Source organism: Prionailurus bengalensis, chromosome E2 (assembly GCF_016509475.1).
Source record: "Prionailurus bengalensis isolate Pbe53 chromosome E2, Fcat_Pben_1.1_paternal_pri, whole genome shotgun sequence".
Taxonomy (NCBI): domain Eukaryota; kingdom Metazoa; phylum Chordata; class Mammalia; order Carnivora; family Felidae; genus Prionailurus; species Prionailurus bengalensis.
The window spans coordinates 48,691,461-48,712,445 of record NC_057352.1 but is presented as its reverse complement, the minus strand read 5'-3'; the positions used below and the strand labels follow the sequence as shown (position 1 = coordinate 48,712,445).

Below are 20,985 nucleotides of genomic sequence, written 5' to 3'. Positions count from 1 at the left end.
CCCATGCCCTCTGGTGATTAGTGCCATGCCCTGAGGTTTCACATGTCCAAAGATAACATTTGCTTTTTATTTGACAATAGGGCACTAGTGCACTTCTTAGGCAGCGCTCAGCTCCCAAGGTAATACAGCTGGAGCTTTTGTAAGTTTCCTTATGGTGTATTTAATATTTGCCATGAAAGACAGAAATGCATGCTATTGTTTGCACATGTCATTTCAATAATAAATGAGAGTGAATATACTTAGGCAGACCTCCTGTTCCACCGTGCTAATGACCATGAAGCTTGAAGAAAATTGTGCACTTTCTTCAGAATGATTTGTTTGCCAGTTGAAATCTGCAAGAATTTCCTTCCATGGAATGAGGAGACACAAATAACAACAGGAACCAGTGTGCAGAGCTAGGGGTTTCTTTGGATTAACACTATTATCTCAGCGGACGATCAGTTCTTTGTGGAACAAGAACAATGAACAGTCACCAAGGCCTTTCTCCTTTTCGACTGCTAAATGGTATCTCGAGTCATTTGATTCTCTTCCCTGAAGTGAGTCACTTTGCTAGTTAAGACAATTAACTGGAAATTAGGGGAGGAAGTATAAAAGAAATGATGCCAGAGCTTTACAAAAGAGGCAGTAGAGGGTAATGTTTAAAAGAGTGGGCTTTGAAGTCACATGACCTGGTGGTCAGCTGTGGACTCTGCCATTGGTAGCCAGGTGATCCAGGATTAAAATCTAGGTTTCAGTCTCCTCATCTTTTAAATGTGCTGCTTGAAGATGAAATAAAAGGGGTGCCAAGCATCTAGCACTTTGTCTGCCACAGAGTAAATTCTCAATAAGTGGTGGATATTATTAATGTTACCTATCAAAAGTTCACTTCCAGTTCTCCTTCCTGCGTGTGCCCTCCCCAATACATATTATTGACATGGTTCTTTTTCACAGGCCTGATCCTGTTCCTCTCCTGCTGAAGACACCGGAGGGCTCTCCAAAGTCTGGACCAGTGATGTTGAATTCTTTATCCCTTTGAGAATGCTATGGAATTCTCATACACGCGCGTGTGTGCACGTGCACGCACACACACACACACACACACACACACACACTTCTTCCTAAACGTTACGTATAATTTCCAAGGCTCATGGTGGATATTTGTCACTTTTTCTGTTTGAAACATGGCGGCCTGCAATCAAGACTGGTATATCAGACAGGAGGCTTTGGTCTGGAGAATCTATTCCAAATTCTTCAGGAAAGGGCCCCAACGTACTTCTTCAGGCTTACTTCCTAGGCACTGTCAATTTCCAACATGCACCCTTGGCTTCGGCCACACCAGCTCATTCACCCTTCCCAAGTGTACTGTAATCAACGTTGCACTTAACTAGGCTACACTCTGCAAATGAACACTCCATTTCCCTGACTTCCTCCTCCTTATCCTTCAAGTCTCTACTCAAATGTTTTACCTATGAACATTTTAAATTTTATATTGGAATTAATCACTTCCTCCCCTGTGGTTACATATCATAGCACAGTGCATTGTAGTACTGTATAGGTTGTGGATTCATTTCTGTGTTTTGAGATTGCAAACTCTTCGAAGAAAGAGACCATTCTATATGCTTTTATGCCTCTAGATACAGTTAGCACAGTACCAAGAAGGGGAAGGGTGTTCAAAAAATATTTTTTGGTCAATAAATACATGAAAAATGTTCAGCCTTACCTGTAAGCCAAAGAAACACTAACAATATAACATTTTTTTCATCTGTCAGATTTGGCAAGAACAAATAAACTTCTGGCAAGGGTCTGGGAGAGGGTGACATTCTTCAACTCTGTTGGGGATGGGCCATAAACTGGTATACCTTTTCTGGGAGATAATTTCATGTTATATCAAGATTTTTAGTCGTGTTCATGCCATATGACCCAGGAAATGCATTATTAGAAGTCTACTCTAAGGAAACAGGAATGTGATCAGCAATTAGGACATGAGCATTGTTTACAGTGGTGAAAAACTGAAAACTACCAATAGGGGATTAATTAAATCAACTGTGGTAGAGCCAAGTGATGCAATAAAATCAGTCACTGAAAATGATCTGAACATGGATATTTCTTAATAATTCACATCAAAAGCGACTACACTACAGTGTTGAATAAAAATAGCTGGTAGTTAAATAGTATTATCACATGGGAGGGGGTAAGAATGCACAAACGCACATACACAGTAACGTTTCAGGAGATATACATCAAAAGTTTAACAGTGGTTATATGCATGGTGGCACTATGAGTGATTTTTTTCTTCCTCCATGTGTTCTATAAGGATAAAGTCAATTGAATAACAAGAAGACACACACTAATACTTACTGAATAAAGAACTCATCCTAAAAGGATATGATCACTCTCTTTAGAGTCCATTTAATTTTAACTTTGTTTTCTCTCTTGCTTCCATTTCATTCCCAGTTCCTTTCTTTCTAAGAAGTTTTTCTTTGTAAATAAATAATACATGTACACAGTATAAAATTCAAATGAGTATAAGAGAAGAGTCTCTTTCTTTCCTGTCTGTTCATGGCCACTAGCTGCCATCCCAAGAGGCAGCCAATGTTGCTGGTTTTCTGCATATCTTTCCAGACATACTTCATGACTTAAAAAAAGCACATTTGCACATGTACTACTTTTTCTTACACAAATGGTAGCATACTATAATACTGTCCTGCAGTATGACTTAAATTTGTAAGTGCTATTTTTATGAAATGTATACCTACAAATAATTTGCAAAGTCAAATGGTTCTAAAAAAAAACCATGAAAAGCAGTAGTCCCTTGAACCCACTCTCCCACCCTTCCCCATTAGTTCCATGGTTGTCCATTAAGTGGAAGCAACCACTGTCAATTCCATTTGCATTTGTCTTTTGATGTTTGCCTTCCTCTCATCTACTGCTACTTCTTAATTTTTCAGTTTGAGCATTATCAATTTACTCCTCTCTATAGGAGACAATGACAGCTCTCTTCTCTCCCTCTTTCCCGTCCCTTTCTTTCTCTCCTTTACTTTCTTCTCCCCATCCTCTCAATATAGTTAAAACCTATTTTCTGGTGAGAATCTATACCAGTATGGGAATGCAAATACTATTCACGGCTGAGCCATGAAAGCATACTATGATTGCAATTTCTTTCTTGTACAACTTTTATTTTCTAAGGAATTATTGCCTTGTATTTGCTTGTTTTTTAAATGTATCTATCATGGACTCGCCCCCAAACTCTCAATCAAAGGAGTAAATATCCTCTCAATAGATTCAGAAACATCAGATTTTCTATCAGTTCCATTTTCTTAGAGACAAATCTCTTCTGACCCATCTGTTCTGCAGTTTCCTTCTGGACTGGCTGCTCTCTGGGCCTGCAGTACAGCTGGCTTCCTAAGAAGGCCATGCAGCATCCTGTGCATTCCTTGAGCTTCTCTCCTGTGTCTGAGCCCCTGTATCCTGGATCTTGTTTCCCTCACTTTGGTGGGGAACATTCTTCAGTACCTTCCCAAGAAAGGATTCATGGGGGGTAAATTTTTTGAGATCTTGCATCTCTAAAATGTCATCATTCTATCCCTATGCTTGATTAGTCTTTGGGCTGGATGATGAATTCAAGAATAAGATTTATTTTCCTTCAAAGTCTTTTTTTTTTTCTCTCCCAGTGTTGCTCTCTAGAAGTTTGATGCCACTCTGATTCCTGATTTGTTTTTTGACCACTAATTTTTTCCATCTGGAATTTAATGATGTGTCTTCACATGGGCCTATTTTCATCAATTATGCAGTGTATTTGATGACTCTTTTCCATAAATCCCTCTCTGTTAGTTCTGGATATATTCTTTGAATTATTTCCTGTATAATCTCCTAACCTCCATTTTTTCATTTGTTCTTTCTAGAACTGCTTATTTGCATCTTTGAACTGCTGAACACATTATCTAATTTTCTAATCTGTCTACCCTCATTTCTAGATTTTTCTCATGTTGTTCTACTCTCTGATAGCTTCTCAATTTTATTTTCGATTCTTTTATCAAAATTTTAATTTACGTGATTGTATTTTTAACTTTTATGAGCACACTTTTGTTGCTCTTTTTTTTTTTTTAAACTAACATCCTCTTCTTGTTCATGGGCACAAAGTCATAGTCATCTTTTATTTTCCTGAGATTCTTCTCACTGTATTGCCTTTGTTTCCTCCAAGTTCTCAATTTTATGTTTTCTAGTTTCTTGCTTCTGCATTACAGGCTTTCTTGGTGCAGCTTAAAGTTAAGTACTTACATTTAAGAGTGAAGCACTAAAACTGTTATGTGCTTGGGAAGCAGTCAGCTAAGGGCCCCAGATATTTTAGAGCCCAACTATCAGTTTATTTCTGCCTTTCCTTGTGGCTGGTGAAATTGCCCTGAGAATATTCCAATCTTCTGCCCATGTTCTGGGGATTGAGGGAAAAGGGGATTGGAGCGCTACCTTTCAGTATTAAGACTCTTGTAGTCCTCTTATTTTCACACTGGCATCCTGCTCTCAGCAATGCCTGAGAAGTCAGCAGCCAGTTTACTAATATTCCTTTTAAGATAAACTGTCTTTTTGTTTCTGGCTACCTTTAATATCTACTCTTTGGTCTTAAGTAATCTTACTATATTGTGTTTAGATGTGGTTTTCTTTATATTTATCTTGCTTTCTGTTTATAATGCTTTTTAAATCTGGTTTTATGTCCTGGCCATTATCTCTTCTGCTCCATTCTCTTCTCTCCTTCTGGTACTCCAATAACTATACTCCTTGTGTGTATTTGTTTGTTTGACCAACTCTTCTACATTTTTCATCCTTTTATCTCTCTGCATTGAATTTTGGGTAGTTTCTTCTGACCTATCTTCCACTTCCACAATTCTCTCTTCATCTATATCTAATAGGCCATTAAACCCATTTATTGAGTCCCTAATTTCAATTGTATTTTTTAGGTCTTCATTTCTATTCATTCTCTTTTATACTTTGCATATCTCTACCAAAGTTTAAAATTTTGCCTTTTAGTTCCTGGAGCACATTAAGTATATTGTAGTTTTCTATTCAGTAGTCTTATCTCCTTGTATGCCTGGTTATTTTAAAATTAACTGTTGGATACTGTACACAAAAACTGTAGATACACAAAATACTTTTAATCTTAAAATAATGTTTTCTTTCTTTGATGAGAGTAATATATATTTGCCTCTAGGAAAGATGTGGGGAGAACTAGCATTTCTAGATGTCCTTTATCCAGTTAAGAGATTAAAATGTTTTAAAATGAGGATCTGTACTACTTTACCTTTGTTCCCAGGGTGTAGCTTTTCAGAGTCCTACCCGAAAGGCTGAGAGTTTTACCAAGTATGTCCTCCAATTTTTATCTCTTTAGCCAGTCCTGATTTCAATTTTTATTTTCATAGGCCAGTGACTTTTATGAATGTTCTTTTCAGTTTTCTTTTTTTTTTTTTTTAAGATTTCGTTTTTAAGTAATCTCTACACCCAACATGGGCCTCAAACTCACAACCCCAAGATCAAGAGTTGTACACTCTACTAACTGAGCCATCCAGGTGCCCTTCTTTTCAGTTTTACAACCTCTGCTGGAACTACATAGGAAAAAATAGTACCAAATGCTGAGCATATATCTCTTTGTTTCCTGTTTCTTTTTGTTTGTCACTGGTTTTGTTGCTCTCTAATTCCCTTAAATTCACAATTTTTTATGTTTTGCTAAGATTTTCTCCTCATTCTTAGAGGGAAGTAGTTTGGCATAATAGACTGAATAGGAAGCACTTGGTCACTGATCTGCTGAGACTTACTAGGGGTCAAATAATAGCCCTACCTCTTGATTTCCCTGTTTGTGGGGGAAAAAGTCTATGAGAATTTTAAGGCCAGCTAAGTTTGGTTGCATGAGGAAAGCAGGTATACGTAATTTACATTGCTTTTAAGTAATATGTACCAAGAATCTTTTCAGGCTACTAGGATATATCTTTGAACAAGGACTTTAATGTTCTTTCTGAAAGTCATTGCCTTCTCAAAACTCAGTGAAAGGTGTCAGATCAAACACAAGGCATGAAGATAGTTAAGTAAAAGGAAAGAAGACAGCTCCTGAGCATGTAGACATGATTTACACAGGTTCCAGGGAGCATCTATACAATTAAATGAATAAATAAGCTCCAAGGATATAGAGAATCAGAAAAGTATTGAAGTTGACATTTCTAAATAGAAACTTATTTTCTAATAAACCTTTTCTTTGATGTGGAAGAACATATATTTATTCATTAATACAAATATTTTCTACTTTACAAGGTGGCTTCATGTCAAAAATTTAGAGAACCAAGCAAAGAGTGAGGAAAAAGGCGGCATCAGAACTACCATTTCATAGAGCTCTGTACTATATGGATCAGTTAGTTTGAATCCTAAGGTCCTCTCTGAGTGTACCTTATTTGTTTTTTTCTTTTTTATCTAAGGAAAAATATATAAAATATCTTAAGATATAGTGTCATAAATATTTAAGTCTTACCACAAGTCATTTCACCTAGATGTTTTTGTCTCTCAACATTAATAGTCAAAGCTAGCATTTATTGAATGCCAAACGCTTATTTTTCGCCTGGCACTCTCTCTCTCTATTAACATGTTTAATCTTCTGGATGCCATTTTTAGTTCCATTTAAAGGCAAGGAACCAAAGCCTTGTAAAGGTTAAATAATTTTCCCAGAGCTCATGTGTGTAGAGTTAGGACTTCATTCCAGATCTGTCTGATTCCCAACATCCTTACTCTTGATAGTACAGAATACTACTTCAACACTCATATACTAAGCAACTCTTTGTTGAGTGAATACCACATGTAAGACAACTGTGTGTGACACATGACCATGCCTTGTCTCAGATAATACTTCCCTTACCTCTCAAATACATCCTGATTTAATGTTCTAACATCCCACAGGGGAATTTTCTCTTCTAAAGTATGAGACTTAATGCTGCATAAACAATTTCATCACAAATGACATTAAAAAAGACATACCCCAACTGCCATCCTATGGAGAGCTCCACCATGTCATATATGCCCCTCCAGTCTCTGTCCTTGTGCTTGTGACAAGGAAGATGAAATGAGAGTAGTAAAAAGTTATGATTTTCTCCCTGATAAACATCATATAATTTCAACATACATGTGTTGGGGATTTCATACTATTAATAAACCTTTACACCATACTACTTAATGCATATCTTCTTATCTTTGTTAATTGTATAAAAGTGTTTATTTCATTTTATACTAGCCTATTATTGAATATGACTGTCTACTGTCAGTGCACAATCAGAATAGATTCTTCAGTTGATAACGACAATAGCCATCCCTTAATAGTGACATTGATTGGTATCTTAGTTAGTTAAGGTTTTTCTAAAGAATACCAAACACTGGGTGGTTTATAAACAACAGAAATTTATTTCTCATAGTTCTAGAGGGTGGAAGTCTTAGATCAGAGTGTCAATATGGTCAGGTTTTGGTGAGAGCCCTCCTCCAGGTTGCAGATGGCCATTTTTCTCATTGTATCCTCACATGATAGAAAAGGTGAGAGCTCTCTGGGGTCTCTTTTATAAGGATGCCAATCACATTTATGAGGACTCTACCTTCATGACCTAATTACCTCCCAAACCCCTCATCTCCTTATATCATCATATTGGAGGGGATGATTTTAATATATGAATTTTGGAGGGACACAAACATTTAGTGCATAACAATTGGCTAGATGATGCTGCTGGTAATGGGGAAGTAGTTATAAATTTTTATGGAGGAGAGAAGGTGGAATTTGGAAAAAAACCACATCTGATCCATATAAAGGAAGTTTACCTTAATCTCCCTCTGTGGTGACAAGTATTAACTGTATGACTGAATAATAATTAATTAGAAAAAACAATTTGCTAAAGCTAATTAATAGCTGGGACAGGCAAAATGAAGATGGAAAGTCTTGCAAAGCATGCAAGAAACTAATATATTTTTCTTTTATCTTCTAGATAGCCCTTTAATGACAAGGGAACAAAAATTCCTCCTTCCATTCTGGTTTAGCTTACACTTAAACTAATCATATTCAATCAGTAGAGCTGTATTTCTAAATTCAGGGAAGGTGCTGACCCATCATGTTACCTAACATTCATCTACAGCTTTCTTTTTCTCAGTGTGGTTTATAATCAATATGACCTACTGGAATCCATCTTCTGGGTTTTGCATTTAGCTTTGCCAAAGTAAAAGAAGTCTCAAGTGAGAGTTGGGGTAAGAGGCTCACAGCTCTCTGTCAAGCATAAACCTTTGCTTCTGTAAGCCTCTTGATATTATTGTCACTGGTATCCTCTCATCACTGAATGAGTCTCTTGCAATGGTTCAGGAAAAGCAGAATCCATTTTGGAATGGCTGTGACATTTATGTGTTAAAGAAAAGATGCCCACCATGATAAACCAGAATGTTATTCTCTTATTTACCTATTCTTGTGAGTTTATATTACAGATTTTTCATAGCTAGGGCAAAGATATAAGAATTCTGCTCTCTTATGTCAAGTGAAGACACATTTCACCACTCTTTTGTAAGTACTCACTGATAGTTTATAAAGCACTATAAAAATTAGTTAAGAGGATGGACTATAAATCAGTGAGTTCAAGCTTTAAAGCATGCCTTTCACTCTAACACACAGAAAAAAAAGAAATAATATTTTGAAACAAGGAAGAACCAGGCATAGTTATACTCAAAAACAAAATTAACATTGTGTGTAACAGAAGCAATAAGAAGGTCCTGAAGCCACAGACATCCTGGGCTGTAGGTCCTGAAATCAGTAAAAGCTTGAGGGGTAAAACTGAAAACCAAAAAGATCCTTCAGGAAGTAAGGGTTCCAGGGTTCCCAGCCAAAAGAGCTTCCCTGCATTTGAAAGGATGTCAAACAAAACTGTGATCTTCCCAAGGTAATAGTCTACACACAGACGTGTGCCAGTGGTGGTGGTGAAGTAAAAGCTGTCATACAGACAGGCCTATGTAAGCCACTGTCAAGTGTAATGACTGAATCTGTGATTTTTCCAATATCCCCACAGGATAAAAAAGTCTCAACACCTGATTCTGGACTAGTGATATTTGTCCAAGGTGAAGGCAAATGTAAAAATGTTAGACAGGGAGGTAAGACTACTGAGAATTAGAAAAAATATACTTCACACCAGATTAATCTATCATTAAAATTCTAAATGCTAAGAAGGACATTTGGAAACAATCGGCAATTGAATTCATTCTTGAGCAATCAATAGAACTAATTGAAATTGACTAGAAAATGTTTCTGAGATCCTCAAAGATATGCAGAGTAGGATAATATATATAAAACAAGTATTATGAAACAAAAACAGATATTAATCAAGAATAGTGGTTATGAATAATCAATTATAAATCTTGGAATTGAAAAATATAGTCAAATTAAACTAAAAAATTAAATGAGATAAACTTTACATTTGCCAAAAATCAAAGACAGAATTTGTAAATTGGAGCATAGGAGGCAGCACAGAGATAAAGAGATGAAAGATATGGATGAAAAATAAAAATAGACATGTATAATTGGGGTGGAACATGTGTGTGTGTGTGTGTGTGTGTGTGTGTGTGTGTGTGTTTCTCAAAGTAGGAGAAATAGAAGGATTGGAAAACAGGAAATATTTGAGGAGATAATGACAAAAACTTTCCAGTATTTAGAAGGGTCAAATCTTTTGATGCATTAAAGAGAAATCTAAGAAAATGAAGGATAAGAACACAGTCTTAAAAGCACCTTGTGAGAAAAACAAATTACCTAAAAAGGAGTAATAATTATACTAACAATGAAATTTTGTCAGCAACTAACAATAATCAGGCTAGCAATGGAATTTTATTGTTGTCAGAAATCAATCTTCAAAGAAATAAAAACTTGTAAAATAGAATTTCATACTCAGCTAAACTATCATGCAAGAGTGAAGGTGAAATCAAGATATAGTCAAACATAGATAAACAATGAGACCTCTAGCACAGAACCTAGAAGGATATAATTTAGCAAGAAGAAATATAAACCAAGTAGGAAGCAGAGAGATACAAGGGGAAAAAAAGAATACAGAAAAATCACCAAACTATTTTTGTAACTAGTGAGTAGAAAACTACCAACTGACTAAAACCAACAACTTTGTGGTAAGGATGAGAAGATCCAAAATTCTACACAATAATAAAAATATTATAGAAGTGGGAAAAGATCAAGAGATAATAAATGTGTGATGGGGTCCTCATCTTATTCTTGAGGAGGACAAAGTTACTAAATTCTTTCATTAGTGTTAGAAAAAGATATGATTTATTTCTTAACAATGTGAGGAGAGCTACTTAAATAAAATAAATAAGTTCTAAAGCTTTCAAACTAATATAGGAAAAATGTATGAGAGGTAGTAGAGGTTGGAGGAGGGCTTGGAGAAAATTCATCAATCCAATACAAAGCAAAAAAAGAAATAAAGAAGGAAAAAACAGCATAGTATATAGGAAATGATAGGGTAGAAGTGAGTTCATATACATCAACAATCACAATAAATTTTTAAAAATCTTGGTATGGTAAGTTGAATAATGGGCCTTTAAAGATGTCCATCTCCCAACCTCTGATATCTATGAATATGTTGCCTCACATGACAAAAGGGACTTTTAGATGTGATTAACCATTTTGAAATATCCTCATATGAAATATCCTTATATGAAAGAGGCAAGAGGGTCAGAGTCAGAGAGAGATATAGGGATGGAAACAGATGTCAGGGAGTAGAAAAGATGGTACACTGGTGGCTTTGAAGATGGAGGAAGAGGCCACAAGCCAAGGAATGTAGGTGGTCTCCAGAAGCTATAAAAGGCAAGGAATCAGATTTTTCTCCAGAATCTTAAAAAAAGTACACAGTCTTTTATCAAAACATTTAGACTAATGTCTTCCAGAACTATAATAAATATATTACTGCAATAATATGAAACCAAGATACTTGTCAATTAAAAGACTGAGTCTATCATCAGATTTTTATTTTTATTTTTTATTAAAAAAATTTTTTTTTCAACGTTTATTTATTTTTGGGACAGAGAGAGACAGAGCATGAACGGGGGGGGGGCAGAGAGAGAGGGAGACACAGAATCGGAAACAGGCTCCAGGCTCCGAGCCATCAGCCCAGAGCCTGACGCGGGGCTCGAACTCACGGACCGCGAGATCGTGACCTGGCTGAAGTCGGACGCTTAACCAACTGCGCCACCCAGGCGCCCCTATCATCAGATTTTTAAAAATGTAGTCAAACAAATTACACACACACACACACACACACAAATATGAAAATAAAGGAATTGAAAGACATACCAGGCAAATGCTAACTATCAGGTAAAACATAATTTAAGTCAGAAAGTATATACAGGAATTAAGATGGACAATATATTATAAAAAAAGGAATAATATGCCAAGGAGAAATAAAAGTCATGAATTTATATGCACCTACTAACATAGCCTTGAAATACATGGAGAAAAAATTGATGTAAGTACAAGGAGAAATGGAAAAGTGGAAGACTTAGATAAAACCTATAGGAAACTGTTATATCATACAGATAATTAGTAAGGCTGTAAAAGATTTAAACAATACACTCAATAAGCTTGATCTAATACAAACACACAGATAGATGATTAGTCTGTCACACTCAATCACTAGAGAGGCTATATTCTTTTTTAAGATCATATGAAATATTTATCAAAAGCAACCATAGCACTGTATCCCAAAGCACAAATTCAAAGACTATGTGTCACACAAACCATGTGTTTCAATTTCATTACAGTTTAAAGTTATCTATTAAATTTCCATACAAAATGGAAATGTAAAAAATTAAAAATATACAACCATATATAACTCACATATTAAAAAGAAAATCACAGTAAAGTTTACCAAATATTTATAAAAAAGTGTTGCAAATAAAGATGATTGCTATGGAGCTAAAGTGTTACATAAAGAGAATATTTATAAACTTTAAATACATGATTAAACTAATATTTAAAATATTGTTAAACATTCCAGTTTAAGGTGCTTGAAGAAGAACAAAATAAATGTAAGGAATGTAGAAAAAAATGGTAAAACTAAGAGCAGAAATTAGTACATGGACATTTTTAAATCATAAAAACATTGGAATAATTTTATGCCAATACATTTGCAAATTTAGATAAAATGAAAAATTTCTAGAAAAATTAAAATCTAAATAACCATTACAGAAAATAAATCATTAGTTGAAATTTCCTTACTATTTCTTGCATGCTAGTTAAAATTTCTTTACTACTTCTTTATATAGATTATGTAAAGATCTTTTCAAAGATTCAAAAGAGGAAAAGCTAACTCATAGTGTAAGAATACAATATTCTTGACACCACAACCAGAAAAACACAATGTAAAAAAAATTGTTAACAAAAAGATGCAAAAATCTAAATAATATGATAGCAATCGTATCAGTAGTGTACTCAAATAACATTATAACTGATTAGAGTCATCCCAAGAATGTAAAGGTGATTTACAACCAGAAAGTCTATTAACTTAATTCATTGTACTAACAGAAGAAGAAAATCATATCATTTGAATGGTCAGAGGAAACACATTAAGTTTTAGTACATGTTCATGATATGAGAAGAGGGATAGATGGGAACTTCCTGAATGTGACATAGGTATTTATCAAAAATCCGTGGAAGATATTAGCTTAAAGTGAAACATTTGAAGCTTATTCATTAAAGTCAGGGATAAGACAGAGATGCTCACTCTAACTTAATTACTTTTCAATATTACATTGAGGATCCTATCTAATGTGATAAGCAAAGAATAAGAAGCAAGGTGTAAGGATTGGAAAGGAAGTCTGCACATGAGGGTTTACCAACAATTAGAACTAATTAAAAGATGTGTAGCAAGACTGAAGACTGATATAGATGGATACAGATAATTCAACAGAGTTCCTATACATGGTTAACATCTAATTAGAAGGTACCATTCACAGGAAGAAACTCAGAAGAGATGACAAAGGATGAATAAGCCTTTACTAAAGGACATAAAAGGAACCCTAATAGATATCCAGACTAATTATAGCAGTATAGCTCTAGTGTTCATTTTATAGTCATGCAAATTTGGACAACTTATTCATCATCCCTGTGCCTCATACCCGTGCAGTCAAGTCCTTGAGATTATATAAAATAATACACATGAAAAACTTAGAACAGTACTTGGTACATAATAATGTTAGCTATTACTGTGATCATTAAGCTCCACCATTTAAGACACCAGGGATATTGAATCGGGGGTAGATAAATGGAATACAACAAAAAGCTATTTAAAAGCTGAGAAAAAGCTCATTCTCTCTTCTCTTCACACACACATTATGGGATATGGTATCTTTTTTTTTAAGTTTATTTATTGATTTTGAGAGAGAGCCAGAGGGAGAGGGAGAGAGAGATCCCAAGTAGGCTCTGCACTGAAAGCACGGAACCCAATGTGGGGCTCAATCTCATGAACCACGAGATCATGACTTGAGCTGAATACAAGAGTTGGATGCTCAACCAACTGAGTCACCCAGGCACCCCTGGGGTGTGATATCTTAATAATCATCTATCAAAAAGCCTTGGACAATTAGTCTGTCCATTAGAAATCTCTCTAGCACTAATTCCCTACTACATTAAGTTCCCCAAAGGAGGACGAAATTCTAGATCCATTATGACCTTCAGGTATTTCAGGATGGTGTAGTATATAAGGTATATCTATAGATTTTAACAAACCAGTTGTCACAAGTTAAAAATAAGATCCCCAGGGATACCTGGGTGGCTCAGTTGGTTGAGCAGCTGACTCTTGATTTCAGTTCAAGTCATGATCCCAGGGTCGTGGGATTAAACCCTGTGTTGGTCTCTGTGCTGAGTGTGGAGCCTGCTTGAGATGCTCTCTCTCTCTCTCTCTCTCTCTCTCTCTCTCTCTCTCTCTCTCCCTCTGCCCTTCTCCCCAGCTTGTGCATGCTCGCTCAGTCTATCTCTCTCAAAACAAACAAACAAACAAACAAACAAACAAATAAACAAACAAGCTCTCCAGAATGGCTAACAATTCCACTATGTCCTAAAATGGACAGGGTCCAGCACCAACAGTCTCACTGGATATGAAATGCCTGCCAATCTCCTTCTGAGTTTTTCTATTTATTTTGCTAAAATAGGTCATAATTTTGTATTTAAACTCTTCTAAGAGCTATGGTAGTGAAGAACTTCTACACACATTTACATATGTGAACTGAATATTTTGCCACTTAGATGTTTTTTATGCCAATTTATTTAACCTGTCTGTGCCTCTGTTTCTACCTCCTTAAAATGGGCACTATAACATATTTCTCTCAGAGAGTTATGATAAGTGAAATACTGAACATAAAGTGGCAAATAGAACAAAATAAACATTAGTTAGGGGCGCCTGGGTGGCGCAGTCGGTTAAGCGTCCGACTTCAGCCAGGTCACGATCTCGCGGTCTGTGAGTTCGAGCCCTGCGTCAGGCTCTGGGCTGATGGCTCAGAGCCTGGAGCCTGTTTCCGATTCTGTGTCTCCCTCTCTCTCTGCCCCTCCCCCATTCATGCTCTGTCTCTCTCTGTCCCAAAAATAAATAAACGTTGAAAAAAAAATTAAAAAAAAAAAAACATTAGTTATAATTAATTCCATCATACCATCATCATCATATGTCCAAGCCTGCTGCTAGGTGCTAGGAATTCAAAACGGAGACCCTTGTCATTTGCAGGAGACAAACAAGGAGCACACAAACAAGGAAAAATAGAAAGGGCATCCCTACTTAAACAAGGGAATACCCCAATGGCTTAGGGTCTGAAGGAGATGTGAAAGCCCAAAGATTCCCGGGATGCTGTATCACCGTGAATGGCTCTGGCAAGTGACCAACAAAATAAATGTTTAAAAGGAACCATGCTTGACTCAGGCATCAGAATTCTTGTTTCCTGGATCCTAGAAACTCTAAAGGTCTAACTAAAATGGTCTCTCCCACAGATCACAGAGGCAGAAGGCCCTCGCGAAATGCTTATCACCAGCTGAATCCCAAGGTGTCACTAACATCTGTATGCAAGTTCTCAAGTTAACAGTTCCCCTAGGTTGAACGGGTTCCAAATGTTTCCAGATAAGTGCTGAGCAATGCGCTTTCTCTGTCTAGCAAGGGGCACCCATGCAAAGAAGGACTCTCTATCTTCTAGCCCAGGGCTGAGGTCCTATCATATTCTTGCCCTCTTTTGTGCTGTCACCCAAGGAGTGCTGTGTGTATGAGCCGAGCCCATACACTCTTGCCCAAACAGCCTTCCTCTGCTCTGCTCTCACATTCTGATGTTTTTTAATCCTCCAAACTGGAGGTGACTTACTCTGTTGTTTTGAGACCTTCAGCTTAAATCCAAATAAATCAGCCACGGGGAACCTTTAGGGGAGTCTGGTATTTCCGGCATTCCAGAGCAAAGGAGACTTACTGCTCCAGGTCACAGAACAGTCTGCTTTTACTGATCAACTTTTTTGTTTTGTTTTTTTATACTTTACTGAAACAGAAAAAATAAAATCTTCACTGTCTTCACTCCCTATTATACTAAGAAATTTCAGGCTTTTTAATAATTTTTTTGGTACAGCATTTCTTTCTCTTTTTGTTAAATGTATGTATGTTTGTTTGTTTGTTTATTTATTTATTTATTTATTTATTTATTTATTTATTTATTTATTTATTTTGAGAGAGAGAGAGAGAACAAGAGAGAGGGCAAGAGAGTAGGGAAGGGGCAGAGAGAGAGGGAGAAAGAATCTCAAGCAGGCTCCATTCTGTTAGCGCAGAGCCCGAAGCAGGGCTTGATCTCACAAAGTGTGAGATCACGAACTGAGCCGAAGTCAAGAAGTCAAGAGCCAGATGCTTGACCGACTGAGGTGCCCCCAGCATTTATTTCTGAGAAATTCAAGATCAATCTAAGGGTCGTTTATCTTCCCAACAGAACGGTGAAGGTGGGCTTCCAGCTTCCCATCCCCTGACCCTCCAGCTGATAACAAGCATGCTTCTTGCCCAGGGAGAAGCTAATCACAGGGGTTGCCGAGATGTGCAGGCCATGCACAGGTCTGAGTGTGACAAAGGCTCAAGGCTGAGGTTAAGTGGGTGCAGCATGTGGTGAGAGCTGACATTCACCATTCACTGACAGCCAAAAGAGGAGAGATGATGACCCCTCCTGTCAGGGCATCCAGCGGGAAAAGAGAACTTTCAGACCTGAATTCATAGTAATAACAGAAGAAATGAAGAATGTGCCGTTGCCCTGCTTTTTTCTGAGTGAGAAATTAAATGCAACAAATATGTGACCACCGCTAACCTGGGTACTGAGCTCTAGGCTTAGATGGAGAAAAAACAACTATTAATTGAAACTTTTCCTAATGCCTGGGAATTTCTGTGAGAATGAATTTGCAGTTTCAGTACTGTACATCAAGTTGAAATTTCTTCCCACTGTAGTTAACTTTCAAGTTAGTGTCATTCAATTCCTATAATATTAACACATATAGTGTTTATTGACTAGGATATCCCTCAAAACTCCAGCTGAAATATGAAAGGAGTTTAATCTTCACCCATGAGAATTACAGTTGAAGTACCTCTATGCTGCAAGGACAACCAACTCAATAAACACCAGTTTTCCAGAAAAGGATTGCAGGAAAAACACATTCTACAGCAGACCACTAATATCACACGTTTGGCTCCTTGGAACTGGAGCTTGCTGTTTTAAGATGATATTAAAGAATCAAAAGATGGAATCATGAAGCCTTCATGGAAAAGAAAGAGTCTCATTTTAACAACCAGCCAGGTCATTCAATATGTAAAGTATATTAGTAAAAAACAACAGAACCTTGATGTGTTTTTTTGGTTCTTAAAATGTATCTAAGGGTAACATAAAAAGTGAAATCTGGAGTTATCTGAAAATGAGCAGGTCGGTGGTTGCTCCACTGGTACCTAAGCATTCTTGTCATCTCTGTCCTTTTTCAGCTTCTGTAATCTGCCAGCACCCTCCTGAGCCACCTCTCATTGTCCTTGACAACTCGGCTGCCTCTCTGTCTCTCCACTGTGAACCCTGCATGTGCACAACTACACGGAGAGCAGCACTTTCTGGGCAACACCCCATGTTTTCCAGCAAGCACATCAACTAACTCACTGGATAAAGACTAGCAAAGAGGTCTATTCTGTAGGTTTTTAAAGTATCATTAAACATTATTCTCCACACAAGATCCATAAGGCACTGGGACAAGTGTGGAGTTGTGTCCGAACCTCAGGCTAAAAAGAGCAGTGACTGCACAGGAAATGGCTGCCTTTATGAGGAGTAATGACAAATGATAATAAAAAGGAATAATGATCATGATAAATGAATGCTAATTGGGACCAATGACTCTGAGGAGCTGCCACATGTCAGCAGAAAACTGTGATCCTGTTCCTTCTAATAGTGACTTTGAGAAAATTAATAATTGATTTTTCAGAACTATCTGACACATGCTGAAACCAAGTGTTAGTGTTCATTCAAATGTCAATAATTTGGGGATAGGAGAAGGGCTGTGCTATTTAAAAATTTATATTTAAATCAAAAAATCTTCTAAAACCAAATATATTTTCAATTGCTGACTAGAAATCCCTACATTCTGCAAAAATTGGTATTATCTCTGTGAAAAAATGAGCTTATAGGAGGCTAGCAGATCTAAATATCATTATAAAATACAGAGACACAAGACAGACTCATTTCTAGGACTATTATATATCTATTTTTGTATTTATCTTTGTTTTGCTGTTTTCTTTAATTTCTACTTTCGGCGAATATTATCTTGCTGTATTTCAAACATCCTTATAAGCTATGTCAAAATACTGCTTTTTAAAAGGAAGAGAGAATAAGCATACTAACATATTTGTGGCCAAAATTGTTCAAATTCAAGATAAAAAGGCATTTTCAGTTACAGAGACATTTAAAAGGTGTTTTCTGGAGGTGAAAGGCTAGGCTTAGGTACAGTTCAGTGAGAAGATCTTTGAAGCATCTTCCCAAAACTAGAGTAGATATATTGATTACCAAACTATATACATATTGTGTTTCTTAGTCAACAAAAGGATTATAATAAAGAGCAATTTGGGATGAAAATGACATAATTTAATGCTATTGAACCATATACATCTCTAGTCCTGCTGATCCATTTCTTTCAAAGTCATTTTGCAAAAATAGGACCACTGCCTATAAGATAGAGACAAAGCTATAATTTCATCATATGATGGCCCAGCCATCTACTTACTCACCATGCGTGCCTGAAATAACGCGGGGATGAAGGACTGGTTAGATAGGTTGAGAATCCTCGAGGAGTCCTTCAGGACGTAGATATTGCCAAAATCAACTTGAGTGGGATGTACATAGATAACTGGGCCTTCTCCGATGCTCTTTAAGTGGCATACCTGTGTTCCACACAAGAGAAGGAACATGAAGATAGCTGAAAACAGCTGGCTTCAAAGATCACTTGAAACAGAAGATTCTGGCCATCTCTTTTATAAAGAGCAGGGGCACAAAAGGGTGCTTATGAGATCTGTCATTCTTTATCCCTGTACTCTGTGGTCAGAGGGACCCAGCGATGGCCATGCTGGTCAGACCCGTGAATCCAGCCTGGAATTCCTCCCCAAGAAGGATGATTGGCTTCCCTGGTCAGCCCAAGTCGTACACTGTGGTGAAATGAGAAAAATGGTCCTCTACATGCCAGCCAGCACACCAGCCTCGAGAATACTCAGAGTGGGCTTAAGGACTGACACTTCAGAGTCAGAAGTGGCTGGATGGAGACCTCATTCTATTGCTTACTAGTGGCACAATAGGACTGCCCATTGCACACAGCTGTGGTGGTTCGGGACTGAAATCCACCTTGCTCTGTTCCCCCAGCCCTGTGCCTTCATCCAGGCATCGTGTCTGCCTGAGGAAGGGGGGACTTTCTTCTTTCATGAAGGGCCACCTGCTCAGCAAGCAACATTTCCATGGGCTGCATCTGTGCAGGGAAGGTGGCTGGACCGGTGGCACCTTTTGGGTTGGGCTGACTCTGTGATGTTGCTTTCTAAGTCAGGTGGCTTATCTATGGCATCTTACGTGGAAGAGGTAAAAGCAGAATATTTTCTCCTCTCTAAGCATTCAGAATGTCTAGGGATTCATTGCCTGTTGGGGAACCTCCTTCAAGATTCAAGATTCACCCTTTGATTCAGCCCAGGCAGCAGACAGCTTTCCGTGTCTCCTTCTTCCCACACTTGGAGAGAGGTCACTTCTCAAAGCTTCAGTAGGTTAATTTGAGCTATGAGTCCAGTCAATATACAGGAACGATCCAGTGAGCAGTGACTGAAACCACTCTCAGAGTCCACATGCATCAAGCGAGTGATAGTCAGCTTTGTACCAGGAACAACTGAGGAGGATGTTAAACACACAGATCTGCTCTCCCCTCAGAGATTCTGATTTAATAGGACTGGAAAGGGGCCAGGCATGTCTGTGTGTGTGAGAAACTCCTGATAGGAGTTTAAGAACAACTGCTATTGACAAGAAAATTCCATAAACATACATATATATACACACACATATATATACACACATATATATGTATATATGTATGTATATGTAATACCATATATATGTGTGTGTGTGCATGTGTGTATATATATATATACACACACACAAGGTATTATTCAGCTATAAAAAAGAATGAAATCTTACCATATGTGACAACATGGATGGATCTATTGCTGTAGACAAGAAAATTCCATATATATATATATATATATATATATATATATATATATATATATAAAATACCATAAATGGAATACCATACATAGCCATAAAAAGGAATGCAATCTTGCCATTTGTGACAACATGGATGGATCTAGAGAGTATAATACTAAGCAAAATAAGTCAGTCAGTCAAAGACAAATACTATACAATTTCATTCATATGTGGATTTAAGAAATAAAAAAAAACAAAGGGAAAAGAAAGAGACTCTTAAACCAAAAAACAGACTCTTAACTATGGAGAAAAAACAGATGGCTACCAGAGGAGAGGTGGGGGGTGAGGGGAGAAATGGTGAAATAGGTGAAGGGATTAAGAGTGCACTTATGATGAGCATGGAGTAATATATAGATTTGTTGAATCACTGCATTGTACACCTGAAACTCATATGACACTATATGTTAACTATATTGGAATTAAAATTTTTTAATGAAAAAAATGTTAAATAAAATAAAACTTTTTTAAATAAAAAATTATTTAACACATAAAAAGTAAATTGTAGAAAAATTAAAAATTAAAAAATAAATAAAATAGAATGAATAAGGAATTAAAAAGAACAAATGCTATAAAACAGCACTACTTCTCAATGGATCTGAAGATAAGTTCCCGAAGTAACACAACACTAGTACTTTGCCACTGCAGAGTGAAAATGTACAATTCTAGAATTGTGAGAAAGCAGAGGATATGCAGACATGGAATATGCAAGATATACAGCAATTTTAAACGTAAGTCTGAAAACTGGCTCTCACCATAGGGGGGTCCGGGCTCCCAAAGGTTGAGATGTAAACTATGGACCTATATTCCCCAGTGACCTGGGTCTCCAGGGCCAGAGGTATGTGAATGGTGCTGTGGGGGGGGATGACTCCACATGGGGTGGGACTGGAGAGTAACACGGCCGGCATGTCTTCATGTACCTGGTGGGAGAAACAAGCTGGAAGGATAAGCAAGCCCCTGGCAAGGCACAAAATAAATAGCATATTAGATTATTTTGAAACAGGTGTTGCCCCAAGTCCATGCAGGTTCTTTAGGAGGATCTCATCATTCAGGCAAGTAAATGGGGATCAGCACCTCAACTGTGCTAAAGGGAAGCAGGGTGTGCAGAAGGCCCCAATCCAAAGTGCACAACCCAGCAAGATGCAGAAATTATCCACAGTGTGAATTAGTTCATGGGAACAGCTTCCCATGGCCAAATTC

The 20,985-nt window shown here is 37.1% G+C and overlaps 1 protein-coding gene across 1 annotated transcript in view; it reads right to left on the bottom strand.

Annotated features, from left to right (window-relative positions):
* Positions 1–20,985, bottom strand: part of HYDIN (HYDIN axonemal central pair apparatus protein) — a 347,254-nt gene that overhangs the window by 186,434 nt on the left and 139,835 nt on the right. The window contains exons 16-17 of the mRNA XM_043599622.1: positions 20,541–20,705; positions 18,282–18,434 (exon numbers count right to left, since the gene is read on the bottom strand). Coding sequence (XP_043455557.1) covers positions 18,282–18,434; positions 20,541–20,705 — 318 coding nt within the window. The remainder of the gene's footprint in view (positions 1–18,281; positions 18,435–20,540; positions 20,706–20,985) is intronic.